Source organism: Megalobrama amblycephala, linkage group LG24, assembly GCF_018812025.1.
Source record: "Megalobrama amblycephala isolate DHTTF-2021 linkage group LG24, ASM1881202v1, whole genome shotgun sequence".
Taxonomy (NCBI): domain Eukaryota; kingdom Metazoa; phylum Chordata; class Actinopteri; order Cypriniformes; family Xenocyprididae; genus Megalobrama; species Megalobrama amblycephala.
This window is the reverse complement of record NC_063067.1, coordinates 1,356,736-1,377,383: the sequence shown is the minus strand read 5'-3', so window position 1 is coordinate 1,377,383 and position 20,648 is coordinate 1,356,736. Positions and strand designations below refer to the sequence as shown.

At 38.3% G+C, this 20,648-nt stretch overlaps 1 protein-coding gene across 1 annotated transcript; it reads left to right on the top strand.

The window, feature by feature from the left end:
• The first annotated feature begins 421 nt into the window (after positions 1-421).
• LOC125260119 (FHF complex subunit HOOK interacting protein 1A) lies at positions 422-20,531 on the top strand. Its single transcript, XM_048178302.1, has 13 exons — positions 422-675; positions 5,997-6,026; positions 6,249-6,437; positions 6,527-7,273; positions 7,510-7,668; positions 9,070-9,156; positions 9,244-9,411; positions 9,503-9,582; positions 11,214-11,419; positions 11,517-12,410; positions 16,404-16,582; positions 17,705-17,825; positions 17,910-20,531. Exons 3-13 carry the CDS (start codon positions 6,333-6,335, stop codon positions 18,122-18,124), a joined length of 2,961 nt encoding a protein of 986 aa, XP_048034259.1. The 5' UTR covers positions 422-675; positions 5,997-6,026; positions 6,249-6,332; the 3' UTR covers positions 18,125-20,531.
• Positions 20,532-20,648: the final 117 nt, after the last annotated feature.

Sequence of the window (20,648 nt, the reverse complement as noted above, 5' to 3'; positions counted from 1 at the left end):
TATCATCCACATGTTTGCTGGAAGATCAGACATGCGCAAAGCCTCCACGTGTTGTCGCTGTTGTTCGCGTTTCTGTCTCGGGAATCATTTTATGCAAGGAATTTGTGTTTTTGCAAGTAATGTGAACGTCAACAACGAACGAATTGTTTCCTATAAATGTTAGACTTTTATGAGATATATTGCTTTATTGAGTCATAGAGAATGATTTGCGCTTGTTTGGACGTCCAAACGAACTCGTGTCTCATTAAATCTGTTTTAACCAAGGATAAACGGATTTTATCCTACATTATGTACGACAAAATCTGTTTATCCTCGAATAAAACAACATTCATGGCGTTTATAAATCACGAGCACACAACAACTGACAGCTGTCATTAGAGGCTTTAACGGGACAGGCTTTACAGGCGCGCGCGCGGGCGGGAGCGCGCACAGCCTGTAATCACTCTAATCTCTGTGAGTGTTTTTGCTCTGTTGAGTTGCTTTGTGTTCTGCTCTGACAGTGTTTCTCAACACATGAAGGCCGGTATCTTATTTAAAACTGCCTTTACATTATTATACAGGTTTTTGTACGACAGAAACGTCATGAATTATGGATCACTCAGAAGATAACGAGAATTGCCGGTCAGTTTCATAGCAGAACAGCAGAAGAAAACCTGCGTCACTTGAGGAACCCTGGTGAGTTTCAGCTAAGCTTTCTCTCAAATAATATATGATTAAAGAGGATTTAAAATCTGTAAGATTGACTTTATTACATTGTGCGAGTCTCTGAACTCTGAAATATAGGCCTAAGTGATTAAAGGATAACAGAGAATGTTAAAAAGTTCACATTAAATTATGAAATTTTGAATTTCTGAATGTTCCCTGAGCGTTCGGTTTTAAATGTTCTAAAAACATTTTGTCTTGGTTATTCGAACGTTCTATTTTGAAAACATTATGTTAATGTAACATTTGAATGTTTTCTGAACGTTCTGATAAAATTAGTAGCGTTTAAAAAAACAGACGAACGTCCAACTAAAATGTTTCAGGAAAAGAACGCTATGATTGTAACGCTTTTGTGCTAACATTATAATGAGAACATTATTAAAGACTGGATAACTTTGAACAAACGTTCTCTTAAAGGATTAGTTCACTTCAGAATTAAAATTTCCTGATAATTTACTCACCCTCATGTCATCCAAGATCATGTCGAAAAGAAATGAAGGTTTTTGAGGAAAACATTCCAGGATTTTTCTCCATATAGTGGACTTCACTGGGGTTCAACGGGTTGAAGGTCCAAATGTCAGTTTCAGTGCAGCTTCAAAGAGCTCTACATGATCCCAGACGAGGAATAAGAGTCTTATCTAGAGAAACCATCGGACATTTTCTGAAAAAAATAAAAAAATTATATACTTTTTAACCACAAATGCTCGTCTTGCACTGCTCTGTGATGCCCCACGCATGACGTAATTACGTTGGAAACGTCACATGATGTAGGTAGAAGTACCGCAGAAAACTCTCCTCCAACTTCAAAATCGTCCGATATTGTTGTTTTACCTTTTTTTGTAAAGGGCGTTTGACTTAGTCTTTGCACATTTGCTTTGTAAACACTTGATCGGTACTTCCACCTACCTTTCCAACATGATTACGTCATGCGTGGAGCATCACAGAGCAGTGCAAGACGAGCATTTGTGGTTAAAAGTGGTTTTTTTTTTTCCAGAAAATGTCCGATGGTTTCTCTAGATGAGACTCTTATTCCTCATCTGGTATCATGTAGAGCTCTTTGAAGCTGCAATGAAACGGACATTTGGACCTTCAACCCGTTGAACCCCAGTGAAGTCCACTATATGGAGAAAAATCCTGGAATGTTTTCCTCAAAAACCTTCATTTCTTTTCGACTGAAGAAAGAAAGACATGAACATCTTGGATGAGATGGAGGAGAGTAAATTATCAGGAAAATTTAATTCTGGAGTGAACTAATCCTTTAACGTTACTGGAAGAATGTTTGTTTATAACTTTGAGAGAACCTTGCCAGAACGTGTCCAGTCACTGTTTACAGTTGTTGACCAAGTTAATCTTAATCAGCATTAGACGTGTTTGAGATGTAACGTTGTTTTAATGTCACAATGACATTATTCTGCATCTGATGCTCCAGTTTGTTTCTTTAAATTCTGATGATGCACAAACACAATTACAAGCCAATAAGTTTGAAATACTAAAGCACTAGATGTGCAACATGAACACAGTTAGCGGATCATGTGATTCTCTACACCTGAGAAGAACTGACTAGTGATTTCACTAAATCAGATAAAAAAAAGTCTAAATGACGTAAAATCAGCTTTGCAGACTCTCAGATTATCTGTAAACTGGGACAGAAATAGGGAGTAATCTTCCTGGCTATGTATTTTCAGCTTCTCGCAATATAATATCGTACAGTACTGTATACTTGATGCAAATAGATTGTTAGTGTCTGTCTCTCTCAACATTTTTCTGACTTTATGACTTGCTTCAGATGTGTGTGCAATTGTAAAACACTTTTTGGATGTTCACCAGGTAGATGATTATAGATCAATGATTATAGACCACATATAGTCTGTTAAGTCACAGGAATCATCATTCATAGCATTAGTTATGTCGCTCTCTTTTGTACTGTCAGTTGTTTTTACAAATATATGTTTATATATGATTTTTTGTATATATTTATATATTTTTAGCATGCACTGAGGAACATGTTTAGCATGCACTCGCTCCACCGTCAGTCATCAATCCTCTTTACCGCAGGAAATGAAATCACCGAGCGCTCTCTTCAGCTGATTATTGGGACTCGTAACGGATTCAGATTAGTTCGCTCGCAGATGGTCTCGTGGATTTGTCTGTATCTTTTTTCTTGCTGTGTCTGATGAGCCGAACTCATCTGTAATTACCAACACAAACTATCAGACCAGCATTATGGTAAACTTGGTTAAAGGTCAGGTGTGTAAGTGCTGCTCCAGAACTTAATGTAGGCCTACTTGCAAAAATAACTCGATTTTTGCATTTTACTTGTTTTTGAGGGTTGCTATTTGGTTGTTTACTGGCTCAAATCTCTAGATATAGTCTCGTTCCCTCTTTCAATATTCATCTTTTCAATCTATCTGTCTATCCGTCTATCTTTCTGTCTGTCTGTATATCTGCCTATCTGTCTATCCATCTGTCTACCTTTCTGTCTGTCTATCTGTCTGTCTGTATATTCGCCTATCTGTCTATCTTTCTTTCCATCTGTCTGTCTATCTTTCTTTTCGTCTGTCTGTCTATTCGTCTATCTTTCTGTCTATCCATCTGTCTGTATATCCGCCTATCTGTCTATCCGTCTGTCTGTCTGTCTGTCTATCTTTCTGTCTATCCTTCTGTCTGTCTATCTGTCTGTCTGTCTATCCGTCTATCTGTCTGTCTGTCTATCTTTCTGTCTATCCGTCTGTCTGTCTGTCTATTCATCTATCTGTCTATCTTTCTGTCTATCCGTCTATCTGTCTGTCTGTCCGTCTGTCTGTATATCCGCCTATTTGTCTATCCGTCTGTCTGTCTGTCTATCTTTCTGTCTATCCGTCTGTCTGTCTATCTGTCTGTCTGTCTGTCTATTCATCTATCTGTCTATCTTTCTGTCTATCCATCTGTCTGTCTATCTGTATATCCGCCTATCTGTCTATCCGTCTGTCTATCTTTCTGTCTGTCTATCCGTCTGTCTGTATATCCGCCTATCTGTCTATCCGTCTGTCTATCTTTCTGTCTATCCGTCTGTCTGTCTATCTGTCTGTCTGTCTGTCTATTCATCAATCTGTCTATCTTTCTGTCTATCCGTCTGTCTGTCTGTTATTCTGTCTATCTGGTCTGTCTGTCTATCTGTCCGTCTGTCTGTCTATCCGTCTGTCTGTCTGTCAATCTGTCTGTCTGTCTGTTATTCTGTCTATCTGGTCTGTCTGTCCGTCTGTCTGTATATCCGCCTATCTGTCTATCCGTCTGTCTATCTGTCTGTCTGTCTATCCGTCTATCTGTCTGTCTATCTTTCTGTCTATCCGTCTGTCTGTCCGTCTGTCTGTATATCCGCCTATCTGTCTATCCGTCTGTCTATCTTTCTATCCGTCTGTCTATCTGTCTGTCTGTCTGTCTGTCTGTCTGTCTGTCTACACGCCTATCTGTCTATCCGTCTGTCTATCTTTCTATCCGTCTGTCTATCTGTCTGTCTGTCTGTCTGTCTGTCTGTCTACACGTCTATCTGCCTATCCGTCTGTCTGTCTGTTATTTTGTCTATCTGGTCTGTCTGTCTGTCCGTCTGTCTGTATATCCGCCTATCTGTCTATCCGTCTGTCTATCTTTCTGTCTGTCTACACGTCTATCTGCCTATCCGTCTGTCTGTCTGTTATTCTGTCTATCCGTCTGTCTATCTGTCTGTTATTCTGTCTATCTGTCTGTTATTCTGTCTATCTGTCTGTTATTCTGTCTATCTGGTCTGTCTGTCTATCTGTCCATCTGTCTGTCTGTCTGTCTGTCAATCCATCTATCTGTCTGTCTGTCTGTCTATCTATCCATCTATCTGTCTTTCTTTCTATCTATCTATCTATCCGTCTGTCTGTCTATCCATCTATCCGTCTGTCTGTCTATCTGGTCTGTCAATCTGTCTGTCTGTCTGTTATTCTGTCTATCTGGTCTGTCTGTCCGTCTGTCTGTATATCCGCCTATCTGTCTATCCGTCTGTCTATCTGTCTGTCTGTCTGTCTATCCGTCTATCTGTCTGTCTATCTTTCTGTCTATCCGTCTGTCTGTCCGTCTGTCTGTATATCCGCCTATCTGTCTATCCGTCTGTCTATCTTTCTGTCTGTCTATCCGTCTGTCTGTATATCCGCCTATCTGTCTATCCGTCTGTCTATCTGTCTGTCTGTCTGTCTATCCGTCTATCTGTCTGTCTATCTTTCTGTCTATCCGTCTGTCTGTCCGTCTGTCTGTATATCCGCCTATCTGTCTATCCGTCTGTCTATCTTTCTGTCTGTCTATCCGTCTGTCTGTATATCCGCCTATCTGTCTATCCGTCTGTCTATCTTTCTATCCGTCTGTCTATCTGTCTGTCTGTCTGTCTGTCTGTCTACACGTCTATCTGCCTATCTGTCTGTCTGTCTGTTATTTTGTCTATCTGGTCTGTCTGTCTGTCTGTCTGTCCGTCTGTCTGTATATCCGCCTATCTGTCTATCCGTCTGTCTATCTTTCTGTCTATCCGTCTGTCTATCTGTCTGTCTGTCTGTCTGTCTATTCATCAATCTGTCTATCTTTCTGTCTATCCGTCTGTCTGTCTACACGTCTATCTGCCTATCCGTCTGTCTGTCTGTTATTCTGTCTATCCGTCTGTCTATCTGTCTGTTATTCTATCTATCTGTCTGTTATTCTATCTATCTGTCTGTTATTCTGTCTATCTGGTCTGTCTGTCTATCTGTCCGTCTGTCTGTCTGTCTGTCAATCTGTCTGTCTGTCTGTTATTCTGTCTATCCGTCTGTCTATCCATCTATCTGTCTGTCTGTCTGTCTATCTATCCATCTATCTGTCTTTCTTTCTATCTATCTATCTATCTATCCGTCTGTCTGTCTATCCATCTATCCGTCTGTCTGTCTATCTGGTCTGTCTGTCTGTCTGTCTGTCTATCCATCTATCTGTCTTTCTTTCTATCTATCTATCTATCTGTCTGTCTGTCTATCTTTCTTTCCATCTGTCTATCTTTCCGCCTGTCTTGATTGGATGTTGAGATGTGGGTGTGGCTTTCAATAGTAGAGCGGGGTTTAAATGGAGTAAAATGATTGAAGTCACCAGACAGAAACTTGTCATTTTCACCAGAAGATCCAACATTTAATTAATTATTGCGATGTCAAAACATTTTAAAAAAATGAAACATGCATGGATGAATTGTTCACAATAAGACTGATATTTCCATTTCGTGCAGACTTACACACTAGAAACTATTTGAACATTAAATCTCTCTCTCTCTCTCTTTCTCTCAGTGCTCGTCCAGCTGCCATGGCTGCGCTGAGGTAAGAATTCCTCAGAATGCTGTGGAATGTTGGGAATGTCGGAGAAGAGGCCTCCACCCTGTATAGCGCACTGCTGTAGGGTGGAACCAGAGCTCTCTTCCTGCTCGACTGAACCAAGACAGAACAAGAGAGCTTCTCATATACATATCAGACTTTTAACTTTGATAGTTTCATTTTACCTTCATGTCAGCTGTCTAAAGCAGGTCACTCACACCTCTGCAGGTCGTCTATGCTGGAGTGCCATGAAAAGAGAATGAGGCCCATCAGAGTTGCATGATGGTCTAGCTCCTCCCACTCTCCTTCAGGATGTTGGCCTCAGTGGTCTCCAGTAATAACGGAGGGCGAGCGCTTACCCTGAAGGGTGTTGACCCGGAAACATGTATGATAGTCTTCAAAAACCACTGGACACAGGTATATAAACATCTGTCACATAATTGTTTAAAAGAAACGTTGAGCCGCTGTTTACCCAACCCATTAAACTCTCTCATTGGTTGTCTCAGGTTTTGAGGATCTTGGAGAAGCACGACCCGGGCCGTGGCGGTGGCGTCGGTCTGCGGTTCGGTCCGATCCCTGGCGACGAGGCGAGCGCCGTGCAGAACTACGTGGAGCACATGCTCTTCCTGCTGATGGAGGAAGAGAGCGGTCAGGGCGGGGCCATGGGGACCATCCTGGAGTTCGTGGTGGTGGAGAACGTGATGGAAAAGCTGTTTCTGTGGAGCCTGCGGCGGGAGTTCACCGACGACATGAAGCTGGAGCAGCTGCGCATGTACAAGATGCTGGTGGCTCAAGCCAAACAACCGCTGCTACACCACAAACCCATCCTCAAACCTCTGATGATGCTGCTGTCCGCCTGCTCCAGCTCCTCCACTGTGGGGCCCTCCTCCTCCTGCACCATGGGGCCCACTGCTCCTGGCAAAAGCTGCAGCTCCGCAGCAGGGCCTACCTGCACCGTGGGGCCCGCTTACGCCGTTAGCGGCAGCTCTGCGGTGGAGGCGGAGCTGGTGTCTCTGCTGCATCAGCTGTGCCGTGTGCTGGTGAAGGACGCCTCCGTGCTGGAGCTCTTCTTCCACAGCAGTCAGGATCAGGGCGCCGCCAACTTTCTGCTCTTCTCTCTCCTCATTCCATTCATCCACCGTGACGGGACGGTCGGCACGCAGGCCAGAGACGCCCTCACCCTCATCATGAGCCTCTCGTCTCAGAACAGCCTGGTGGCCAAACACATCGTGGAGAACACGTACTTCTGCCCGGTGAGGAATATTAGCTACATTTGTACCTTTTTAGGGGCAAATATGAACAGTTTTAACCTGTGTAAAACTGCTGTGGGATGTTATGTGTGTGTATGAATTAATCTCTGCTGGAGTTTAATCCCAATCACAGGATTGCATGTGTAGGTTTTTGTTGATGGATTATGGCTAGTGTGTTTTTGCTCTAACGGCTCTGACCCACATAAATACATCACGTGCCCATGTGTTGCTGTGTGTAGGTGTTGGCTACGGGTCTCAGCGGTCTGTATTCGGGTCTGCCGGCTAAACTGGAGGTTTACAGTGACGGCTGGTTCTGTCTGGAGAAACACGACTGGCTGCAGGTTCCAGCGCTGTTTCAGTTCCTCAACTCGCTGCACTTCTGCTGCACCGTGTGCAAGGTAACACACACACACACACATGATGACTACACACTGACCGCACTGGTCATTCAAGTCAAGTTTATTTATTTAGTGCTTTTTAGTACATTGTTACACCAGTAGGTGGCATATGAGAGAGTCATCATTAAATGTTCATAATACACTTAAAGTGGACCTATAACGCCCCTTTAAGGTGTGTCCCTTTAAATGCAAATGAGCTGCTGCTCCCGCCCCCTTTCCAGAAGAGGGCGGAGCTTTACCAGCTCAACAACAACAAAGCTGGAGAATCTCACGCAGCCAAAATGACAAAAGTTTTCAGCCTTACATTGTTCAAACCGGAGTCGACACTGATGGAGAGACTCAGGAAGAAGTTACAACTTTTAGACGTTTCTGAATGGTTAGTGGATAAATTGATGTAGTTGCTGTGGAGTTGATTCAACTCATCCACTAGCATGTGCCGTCATGTTCATCTTTTGTGTTGAATTGACCCTCGTTTGTGAAGCAGTCCGGCGTAAAATGGCGGCATTTACAAAAACAACTCTTCCTCTTCTCTAAAGCAGCCCAACATGGCCCCGCCCCCTTTGTTGTGTGCTCTCAGGGGCGGGGTTTATGTAAATTTTAGGGTTTGTGATGTCACTAACCCAGGAAGAAGCTCGTTGTAGTCCTTATACAGAGAATTCTTTCATTTCTTTGAATTTTATGTTTTTCTATGTTGTATTTTTATTATTTGTTTAAATACTTTTTATGAATAATATTTTTAATTGTATGATTTTATGCTAGATAGAAATGCCAAAATGCTGTATTGTCCGGACTTTTATTTATTGATTGATTTATTAAATGTATTAAAATAGTCAAGATATGTATTATTTTATAGTCATATTTAAATTTTATGGTTATATTTGTAAAAGCCATATTTATAAAATAATTAATTTTTATAATTTTTTTAAAATGTATTTTTATTTTTAATTTATTATTAAAATAATTTTTAAAAATATTTTAAATGTATTATTTTATTCAAAATAAAATAAATATAATTTTTTTTTTTTTTTTTTTTTTTTATTAGTCATATTTTTAATTACTTATTTGATTCTAATAGAACCATGCCTTATAATTTCCAAATATGCATATATATTTTTAAATAATTAAAATGATGTTAAAAAAAAATTGTTTTTATTTTGAGGATTTTTTTTTTTTTTTATGTTGTCCTTCTCCAGCTAGATTGGCCCAAATATACTTGCAATTATTCATAAAAGTAGAGTAAAATTGGTTCATTTACATGTGGTCATTTAAATAATTCATTAAAAATGACACCACATGACCCAAAAGCTCCTAATTTATTGGTCAGCAAGGGTTTTTTGATGAGTCTAAAGCATAAAACATTGCTGTTAAAGTGTGTGTGTGTGTGTGTGTGTGTGTGTGTAGGTGGCTCACCCGTCCATCAGAGATCAGCTCCTGGGCTACATCTATAATGGTTTTCTACTTCCTGTCATGGCTCCTGCACTACACAAGGTGAGCAAGTGTGTGTTTGTATTCGGACACCTGTGATTGGTCAATCCCATCTCTCTCTGTGAACACGGCTGTTTGTTTATTGGACAGCTGACTCTGGAGGAAGTGATGACGACAACGGCTTATTTGGAGCTCTTCCTGCGGAGCATCTCTGACTCCGCCCTCCTCCAGACCTTCCTCATTTTCATCCTCAGGCATCGCCATGACAACGTTAACATCCTGGACACGCTGGTCAGCAGGATCAACACTCCGTTTCAGGTGTGTGTGTGTGTGTGTGTGTATATGTGAGTGTGTGTGTGAGAGTGTGTGTGTCACTGATTAAAGCTCATTGTGTGTGTGTGTGTTTCAGCTGGGTACCGTCTCTCTGGCTCTGTTCCGCACTCTGATTGGTCTGTATTGTGAAGACGTCATGTTGCAGTTAATTCTCAGGTATTTGCATCTTCTTCCTGTAGAGATGAAATATATATATATATATATAGATAGATAGATAGATAGAGATAGATAGATAGATAGATAGATAGATACTAATAAAACTGTCGTGTTATAATGACCTTTTGCATGAAATGATTTCAAAATGATTATTAAATTCAGTCATTTTTTAATTAATAATATTTTAATTATATGATTGTCTTCTTATAAAACTGTCTGATAACCTCAAAATTCTAAATTGTCATGATATTTGACTTTTTTGATGAAATTATTCCAAATTGTTTATTCAATTTCTTAAAATGGTCAAAAGCCATGTTTTTATGAATAATATTTTTAATTACATGATTGTTTTCTAATAAAATTATGTCTTATAACATTCCAGAATGCTGTTGTCATGATGTTATGATTTTTGCCATGAAATAGTCACTTTAAATAAAAGTATATGCTCAATAAATAAATGTAAAATGATTAAAAATGATTATTACGTTTATTAGAAGTCAGAAGTCTTTTAAAAGTATTTTTCTATTTTTATTTTTAATTTTTAAATTCATCAAAATTTTTTAATTAATTAAATAAAAAAAAATAAGCTTTTATTCTAAAAACTAAATTAAATTAGATTTTTTAAATTATTATTTTATGTATTTAATTAAAATTATTAACAAGTATCTGCTTAATAAAAAATGAAAGTAAATATATATATAAAAAAATTTAAAAACTTAATTTTGTTTTTAGAATAAAGGCATTTATCAATCAAAAATTATTAATAAACTATCTGCTTAAAAAATGTAATTGATAAATTCTTTTTATTCTAAAAACAAAATTAAGATATTTTTAAAAAAATTGTTATATATTTACTTATTAAACAGATACTTTTTTAAAATAATTTTTAATGGATAAATTCTTTTATTTTAAAAACAAATTATGATTCTTTTATTATAATTATTTTATTTATTCACTTTAATTTATTAGGCAGATAATTGTTTATTCATATTTTTTTAATTAATAAATGCTTTTATTCTAAAAACAAATTATGATTTTTTTATTATTATTTTATAATTATTTTACATTTTTATTTTTTCACTTTAATTTTTATTGAGCAGATGCATAAAAACACCTGCTTAATAAATAAATACTAATGTAAAATGTAAATTATTCAAAATTGACTATTACATTTATCAAAATAACACATTAAATTTTTTTTAGTTATCATTCTTTTAATGATAAATGCTTTCAATCCAAATGAGATATATATTTACATTTTTAATTAATTATATTTTTAATTGCATAATTTTATTCAATGCCTTATGGCATCCCAAAATTCTATATTTAATTATTAAAATTATGTATAAACTTTGTTTGAGGGTGTTTTCTCATTTTTTATTGTTAAAACCCCAGTTAAATGGGCTAAATAGGCATAAATATATTTATTTATTATTTCTAATTGTATGTAAACCCTTTATAGGTTGATCGTTTTTATAGCTTGACTTCTTAAATAGTGTAACTGCACTTTCAAACCACTGAGACGCTCAACAGCCCGACACAGCCAATGGTGTGAGTTGGGGGGCGGGGCTATCTGTTAGTCTGCCCAATAGCAGCTTGTGTTCAGTCTGATGATGTCACGCTCTCCGCAGGTATCTGATCCCCTGCTCTCATCTGACGTGCGCTGAGAGACACAGACTGAGAGAGAGAGACTGTTACTCCATCACTGCGTCTGCGCTGCTCTCTCTCACGCCCTCCTTCTTCATTCCCAAACCCTGCTCCTCTCCGACGCAGCCGCCCAAACCCGACTACATCCTCTGGTCAAAGGTCACCGAGGGCCTGCTGAGGGGGAACATGGGTAATGAAGTTCATGATCTCATGCACATGATTTATAAAACAGCATTTATTTGCAACAGAAATCGTTTGATCAATTGAATGCGTCCGTGTTTCTTCAGGGATGGAGGATCTGTTCTCAGGTGGCGATAGTGTGGGATTTTCCCGAATAACTGCTTCAGAGCCCTTGATGGATAAGAACTACCTTCATTACCTGTATGACGCGCGCAGAGCAATCTCTACCGGCGTCCAGGCGTGCGGCGTGTGGTCGGCTCCGTACGACGGCCTCAATCCGTCCCCGGACGAGTACGAGGACGACGACGAGTGTCTTCCTCTCTCCGCTCAAACGCCGACGCCCCATCCGCCTTCGGACAGCAGCTCCGCCGGCGACCGCGAGCGGGTCGAGCTGGAGTGGGACGACACTTACGACGCCGCGCCGGACGGAGAGGCGATCCCAGAACACCCGACCCCAGACGAGCCGCCGAAACACATCCAAGAAATGCGTAAAAGTGCCATCATGCTGATTAAAGGATCTTACATCGAGGAGTCCGACTTTCAGGACGATGTTTTGGTTTATAATCTGATCGCGCAAAAAGATGCGCGAGACGACCGGCGGACGTCCGCCAAGAACGGCCTGAACAAACAAACTTACATTCAGACGCACGCTAATCACATGACCAGTGATCATAATCCAGTCAATAACGCGCCGCTCATAAACGGACACGCTTTTGAAGAACCGAAACTGGAGCTGGAAGCTGATGCTGCGAATCTGGACCACAATCGCAACGAGAGCAAAACACCCGCGGCGGACGACTTCGTCTCGCAGTGTCTGGAGCTCATTCGCGCTTTGGGCGGAGAGGAAGACGCCGTCATGGAGGATGAAGAGCAACTGCTGGATCTTCTGCATGAGGAGGATGTGGACTTCAGCTCTTTCTGTGACGATCATGAAGGTGAAGATGATGCCGATGAAGAGCTGAACAGAAACCACAGTGGGAAACACGGGATCTCCTTTACAGGTCAGTCGCGATGCTTTATGCGGGTTTGCAAGTGTTAAAGGGAGGGTTCACCCCAAAATGAAAATAATCCCATGATTTACTCACCCTAAAGCCATCCTAGGTGTATATGACTTTCTTCTTTCAGACGAACACAATCAGAGATATATTAATAAATATTCTGGCTCTTCCAAGATTTATAATGGGAGTGAATGGGGGCCGAGATTTTGAAGCCCAAAAAAGTGCATCCATCCATCATAAAAGTAATCCACACGGCTCCAGGGGGTTAATAAAGGCCTTCTGAAGAGAAGCGATGGGTATTTGTAAGAAAAATATCCATATTTACAACTTTATAAACTAGAATCACTAGCTTTTTGAGCATATACATGAAAATCCAAACTAAACATTTTTATTTTATACAAAATACAGGGAGTGCAGAATTATTAGGCAAGTTGATTTTCTGATCATATTTTTTTCCCAAGCACATTTTACCAATTCCAATCCACATCAATCTTAATAACTACTATTAATATTGTTTTTAATCATTTATAAGTGATATATAATTGTTCATGAAGGCTGGAAATGAAAAATGCCTTATATTCAGGTGTGCAGAATTATTAGGCAAGTTTTCTTTTACAGGCAAAATGAGCCAAAAAAGAGATTTAACTCAGACTGAAAAGTCAAAATACTCATGAGAAGGATGCAATACTAATGCAATACTAGAAATTGCAAAGTTAAAGCATGACCAAGGGACAGCAAAATGCTCATTGGGTCAGCGGGGTCAGACAAAAACAGGTGGAAAAGAAAAGACACGTTAACTGCAAAATAATTAAGAATTATGTGTGAAACCATCAGGAACCCTTTAGTCTCCAGCGCCACCATTTTCCAGAACTGCAACCTACCTGGAGTCTCCAGAAGTGCAAGGTCTCAGGATCTCAGAGACTTAGGTTAGCTAAAGAATCCTAAAAAATGACCTGCACTTGATAAGAATCACAAGCTGAAGTGTTATAAAATACATGAAGACTGGGTTTTTATAGGCCTTATAAACAGACAGCTTGAGAGTGACTCCTGAAGGACCAGCACCACATCCTCTTGTACCACTGTTTGAAGAATTTATCTTCCAGAATCTGGCAGTAAGTTTTGGAAGATCATTTTTAGTCCATCTCTGCAAGACAGACATTTCAGGATAAGAGATGGACTAAAAGTGAACTCAAACACCTTACTGCCAGATTCTGGATAAATTCTTCAAACAGTGGTACAAGAGGATGTGGTGCTGGTCCATCAGGAGTCACTCTCAAGCTGTCTGTCTATAAGCCCTATTAAAACCCAGTCTTCATGTATTTTATAACACTTCAGCTTGTGATTCTTATCAAGTGCAGGTCATTTTTTAGGATTCTTTAGCTAACCTAAGTCTCTGAGATCCTAACACCTTGCACTTCTGGAGACTCCAGGTAGGTTGCAGCTCTGGAAAATGGTGGCGCTGGAGACTAAAGGGTTCCTGATGGTTTCACACTTAATTCTTCACCTTAATTCTTAATTATTTTGCAGTTAACATGTGTCTTTTCTTTTCCACCTGTTTTTGTCTGACCCCGCTGACCCAATGAGCATTTTGCTGTCCCTTGGTCATGCTTTAACTTTGCAATTTCTAGTATTGCATTAGTATTGCATCCTTCTCATGAGTATTTAATAATTTTTGACTTTTCAGTCTGAGTTAAATCTCTTTTTTGGCTCATTTTGCCTGTAAAAGAAAACTTGCCTAATAATTCTGCACACCTGAATATAAGGCATTTTTCATTTCCAGCCTTCATGAACAATTATATATCACTTATAAATGATTAAAAACAATATTAATAGTAGTTATTAAGATTGATGTGGATTGGAATTGGTAAAATGTGCTTGGGAAAAAAATATGATCAGAAAATCAACTTGCCTAATAATTCTGCACTCCCTGTATATGTATTTTATAAAATAATTTGGATGCTAAAATTGCTATAAAATCAAAGCCATTTGTCTTACCAAGTTGTGTTCGAAATTTGAAGTTGATATCACAAAAATTGTGGTTCTTATGAGATTTTGTTTAGGCGCTGTACCAAAAATATCCACCGGGTGACACCTGCACTTTTTTGATGCGTTCTCTTGTCACAAATTAATACATTTCTGTCATAATAACATTTCTATCACAAATCAGTCACCAAATATGAAAACTTCAGTCTCAGACCTTTCCAACAAATAACATTCGAAAAAGATTTGATTACAGAATTTTGTAAAATGTGATATTTGACTCCGCCCACTAGAGGGAGGAGCACGTAACACATTACTTTTCTATAAAGTACCGCAAAAGTAACGTAAAATCACTTTTTTAGAAAGTAACTAAGTAACACTATTAGTTACTTTTTTTATAAAGTAACACAAAAGTAACAACTAGTTTTTTAGAAAGTAACTAAGTAACACAATTAGTTTAGCCATTTGTCTTACCAAGTTGTGTTAGAAATTTTAAGTTGATAACACAAAAATTGTGGTTCTTATGAGATTTTGTTTAGGCGCTCTACCAAAAATATCCACTGGGTGACACCTGCACTTTTTTGATGCGTTCTCTTGTCACAAATTAATAAATTTCTTTCATAATATCATTTCTATCACAAATCAGTCACCAAATATGAAACCTTCAGTCTCAGACCTTTCCAACGAAAAAGATTTGATTACGGAATTTTGTAAAATGTGATATTTGACTCCTCCCACTAGGGGGAGGAGCCTGCTAAATGGTTTAAGGTTTTCAACCAAAATGTTTCTGAAAATAACATTCCATGAATAACGTTTTATGCTAATGTTTTGAGAACACTATTAAAGACCAGATAACTTTGAACGAACATTCTATTAATGTTACTGGAAGAACATTTGTTTATAACTTTAAGAGAACGTTCTGAGAACATAGCTGGTGATACGTTGATGCAAATGTTCAGAGACAAATATGAGCAATGCACAACTTTACATAGAAAGTAACTAACGCAATTAGTTACTTTCTAACAAAAGTAACACATTACTTTCCAAAGAATGTATCTAAGTAACACAATTAGTTACTTTTTTAAGAAAGTAACGCAAAAGTAACGTAACTACTTTTTTTTTAGAAAGCAACGAAGTAACAATTAATTAAGTTTCTTTTGCGCTACTTTCTAAAAATAGTAACGCATTACATTACATAGAAATTCACTAAGTAACACAATTAGTTACTTTTTTAGAAAGTAACGCAAAAGTAACGTAACTACTTTTTTAGAAAGTAATGAAGTAACAATTAATTATGTTAATTTTGCGTTACTTTCTAAAAAAAGTAACGCGTTACTTTACATAGAAATTAACTAAGTAACACAGTTAGTTACTTTTTAAAGAAAGTAACGCAAAAGTAACACAACTACTTTTTTTAGAAAGTAACGAAGTAACAATTAATTACGTTACTTTTGCGTTACTTTCTAAAAAAAGTAACGCGTTACTTTACATAGAAATTAACTAACACAATTAGTTACTTTTTAAAGAAAGTAACGCAAAAGTAACGCAACTACTTTTTTTTAGAAAGTAACGAAGTAACAATTAAGTTTCTTTTGCGTTACTTACTAAAAATAGTAACGCATTACATTACATAGAAATTAACTAAGTAACACAATTAGTTACTTTTTTAGAAAGTAACGCAAAAGTAACGTAACTACTTTTTTAGAAAGTAATGAAGTAACAATTACGTTACTTTTGTGTTACTTTCTAAAAAAAAGTAACGCGTTACTTTACATAGAAATTAACTAAGTAACACAATTAGTTACTTTTTTTTTTAGAAAGTAACACAAAAGTAATGTAACACATTACTAAAGTAATGCAGTTAGTTACTTCTTTTAGGAAGTAACGCAATATTGTAATGCATTACTTTTAATAGTAACTTTCCCCAAAACTGAACATGAGGATTCAAGGTGGGGTTTGGATCAAACAATCAAAGTGAGTGATTGAAAAGAGTCTAAAGCAGCTCTGGTTATTTAGGGCCGTTCATCAGCGTCCTGCTGTCTCGTCTGGAGAACATGCTGGAGAACTCCATTGAAGTCAACCTGCTGGTTACAGGGATTTTAGCCCAGCTGGCCACATACCCACAACCGCTGCTGCGAGGGTTCCTGCTGAACACCAGACCCGTGTTTCAGGCCGGTGTGCGCTCACTCTACCAGGTACATGAAAGAGCACCTATTATGCATTTTTACATGTTCAACTTTTAGTGTGTAATGTTGCCTTTTGAGCATTAAAAAGGTCTGCAAAATTATCAAGCACAAAGTCATTGTAAAGAAATGTTGCCTTTGCAACTAGATCTATTGCACTTACATTTTAAGACTTAATGCACGGATATATTTTGACATTTTTTTTGTCCGATCCTTTGTCAAACATCAAAGTTTCAGATTCAGTCCCTCATTTTAATACAGTTGTCCGACAGTGTGTACTTAGCAGCATGCAAAATAAAACTTTATTCAAATTATGAATGGGTTATAGACAGAAAGCTAGTAAAGAGCTCAACCTTTATAATCAGATGATATCCAGTAATGGCCATTGGTACACACCAGGGTCAGAAATTAACTTTGGGCAAAAATGCCACCAAAATTAATAAAAATGCTTCCAAAAACCAATATATGGTGCAAAAAAGGCTCTGTGTAAGTTCTTGTTTTCTAAGCAATATCAAACAAACAAATGTGCTGTTTTCCCGAATATCAGCACGTTTGCAAATGCGATATTGATTTTATACAATTCAATAAACAGTGACTTACACTTTAGACACAATATTATCAATATTTTCTGTTTTTCTTCTGTTTTGCCACTGAAAATCATTCCAAACAGTAGAGCCATTGCTCGTCAACACAGTTTGTTTCATTACTGACTGAATCCGCGTTTTTGAACGAATTGCTCTAATGAACGACCCGACGACTCACTCAGTCACTTCTGCTTTGTCCTTGAATGAATCAGCCATCGTTGACTGATTCAATTACTAAATCATTAAGACAGTGATTTGCCGCCACCTACTGGCGGTTTTAATATCATTTTGTTTAAGCTGAGGGATGAAGATTGAATGCTGTTTTTGTTTTCGGTCGTGATTGTAACAATAGTTCTAATTGGCCATTGTGTTCACACGCTCAACAAACATGTCTATGATCGCTGCAAAATCACGTTGTAAACAGAAACCTTTGACAGAGCACTTATTCGGGAGCATTTGAAAGCAGCGAAATAATACACAGTGCACAAAAGTTAATTTTGACCAGTAGATCATGTGATGCCGTACAGCTGAACGTCAGTGTTTGTCGCAGGTGCTGCAGTCGGTGGGCTGTCAGATCGAACAGCACGCGGCGTCCAGTCCGGATTTTCCCGAGCTGGTCCGTGAAGCCGCCCAGTACCTGCTGCTCAAAGACCAGGCCTTAAAAGAGCAAGGTGTGTGTCGTCCCGTCCGGATCTTCCTGTTTGATCATCTTTCTGTTATCATACTAAAGCCGTCTCTCTTCCTCCTCCTGCCAGAGAGCGACGTCCACCAGCAGGACAGCAGCGCCAGCTGGTTTCTGAACGGCCACGTCTCGGGTCGTCCACGCAAACCTCTTCCTCCGTGTCCCAAAATCCCGCCGCACCTGCGCAACAGAGTGTTCGCTACGTTTCTGTTCGGCGAGTTTCTGAAGGAGCTGGCGGCCATCGCACAAGAGCACTCCATATTACCGGAGCGGACGGCGGAGGAGTGAAACACCTCAGACTGTGAGTTTCCCACAATCAAATGCAAACGCCTCTCTCGCTCGTTCCCACCGGTCGGTTTTGACCGCGAACAGCCAATGTGTCACTTTTTATTTTAATGACTACTTAAACTTAACGAATGAAATCCAATTTTTTTGTTTGTTTGTTTGTTTGTTTGTTCATATTGCATATCTAGTCCCCAGCCAACAAAAATATGTTCTAAGAATGTTTTGCAAACGTTCCCATTAAGTTATAAAAACGTTATTATTTAACGTTCTCAGAACGTTCCGTTTTTTAAAAGTTTTAAAAACATTTTTTTCTTAATTATGTGAATGTCAAGGTTCCATTTTATCATTCTGCAAACGTTTATTCCAAACGTTCTGAGAACGTTCCCTGTCAGCTGGGTCACCTTTTTTGTTAGAAAAAACAAAATTTGGTAAACCTCACTAGCATTTAGTTGAGCTTGACGCTACGGTTCATTTGTCTGGCTTGGAGGTTCTGGTTTACGGTTCATGTGAACTCTGGTACAGTTTCTAATTGCTATTAAAGTGTTGTGCTATTTTAAAGGTTCCTAACTTTGTTCTGGAGTCTCCTACAATAGATTTACATGCATCAAAAGTCAAAAAACGCTTCAATTCTCTCATAATATCCACTGCAGCATCAGCTCTTTTCTCTCAGTGTCTGAAACGGTTCGTTCAAAGATTCGGTCTCTCTAAACCCCGCCTTTCAGAGAGCCTACTCTGCTCTGATTGGTCAGAAGCTCCAGTATGTTGTGATTGGTCGGAAACCAAGCACTCATTAGCATATCTGAATCTCAACAATAACAGTTTAACTGTATCAATCTCATCAAAGTGGATTTGCTTTAGCAGCGTCTTCTCGACATGAACAACACGAACTCTTCCAGTCTCAGATACAACTATAGTGATTGAGGGCGGAGCAAAGCAGACGTCGTTTGCGGGCAGCCAATGAAAACCATAGACTGGCTTTATGCAAATGTAACAGGAAGTGAAACTGGAATTACTGACGACTCGTTTCAGGCAGTTCAGAATCGCTTCTTTTGAACTTTGCAGACATTTTACACTCACAAACAGCTTTATTGCACACTACATGAAAGGAACAAGCATAAAAGGGCGCTTTATAGCAATCCAGACCTCATTTGTGCAAATGAACCTTTATTGATAAATAATTTGATTCGTATAATCACAATGCCTACCTTAAAGGAACAGTGCACCTCAAAATGAACATTTACTCACTCTCACCGTTTGAAAAGATTCAGGTTTTTGTTTGAGAAAACGCCTGTCAAGATCCAAAAAAGATCAGTCCATGTGACTCGTGCTTTATTATTGTGAATTATTATTTCTCAAAGTGAGTAAATAAGCACATTTACGTTTTTGAGTGAGCTATTCCTTTAAAAACCAAACTGTCAGCTTTTCTTTTGTTGATTTCTTGTTTGTGATTTACGTTTATGTCTTATTTCATTACTTGTGTATAGATTAATCACTGTAATTAGATGTTTATCAGTGAGTTTTTACATTTCAGACATAAAGTATCTTATTTGTCTGTGTGAACCTTCATGTGACTGTGCATTCGTCTCAAAACACATTCATTACAACTACTGCATTCAGCCAATTCATCTGGAAACTAATGTGATATTTATTTATTCAAGTCAACATGAAATGGCACTTACAACTCATTTTACTTGTGTGTAAATTCAGTGAGAAAATGTAGATTTTCTTCATGAGGATTTGATTGGATGGTGAAAGTGTTTCTATATGAAGGTGGTTGGAAAAGATTGTAACATTATGAAGACATTTAGAATAACATGCACTGATGAATCATTCATAATAAGACCAGGAACATGAATTAAGAAAGTGAATCGATTTGACTTTGATTTCATGTTGACTTCACGCACTTATTAAAATGTTTTATGTTCATTCATGTCAACCTGATTTGTCGAGATATTTGATTGTATTGAAGCCAATGGGAATTTTCTAGGCCAATGTGAGATTTTAATCCACTGTGTTTGTTACATGATGCTGCTTGTAACATTTAATATTCCGCAGTTCAAAACTGTCACTGTTGTCACTTTAAATTCTGTCATTTTCAGCTACAAATGACTGAGAATTCTAGAACTCGAATCTAACGAGAAGAATTCCAGAATTCAAATGCAACTCCAAATATTGAGTACGGCTGCAGATGATGTGAAGCCTTATTTTGATGTGTATTTGTACATTTACAATTTGTTGAATCTGTAAAGGAGATGATTTTTGAAATGTTTTATGACCTGTTGTCAATGTAAAGTTTTGTACACATATTTTTACAGAACAATCAGTCACGTGGACCACAGAAAATGGTTTGTTTTTAATATTATTCTGCCCCCTGGTGGTAAATTAAAACTCCATTTGTGGTGTATATTTATATGTGTGTGTGTGTGTATTATGTATTTGTAATGTAAAAGAACAATATAGGCAGCTTAATGTAGAAAGAATATATTAATCATCATTTGGACATTGTGAACGTTAAGCCAGTAATGAG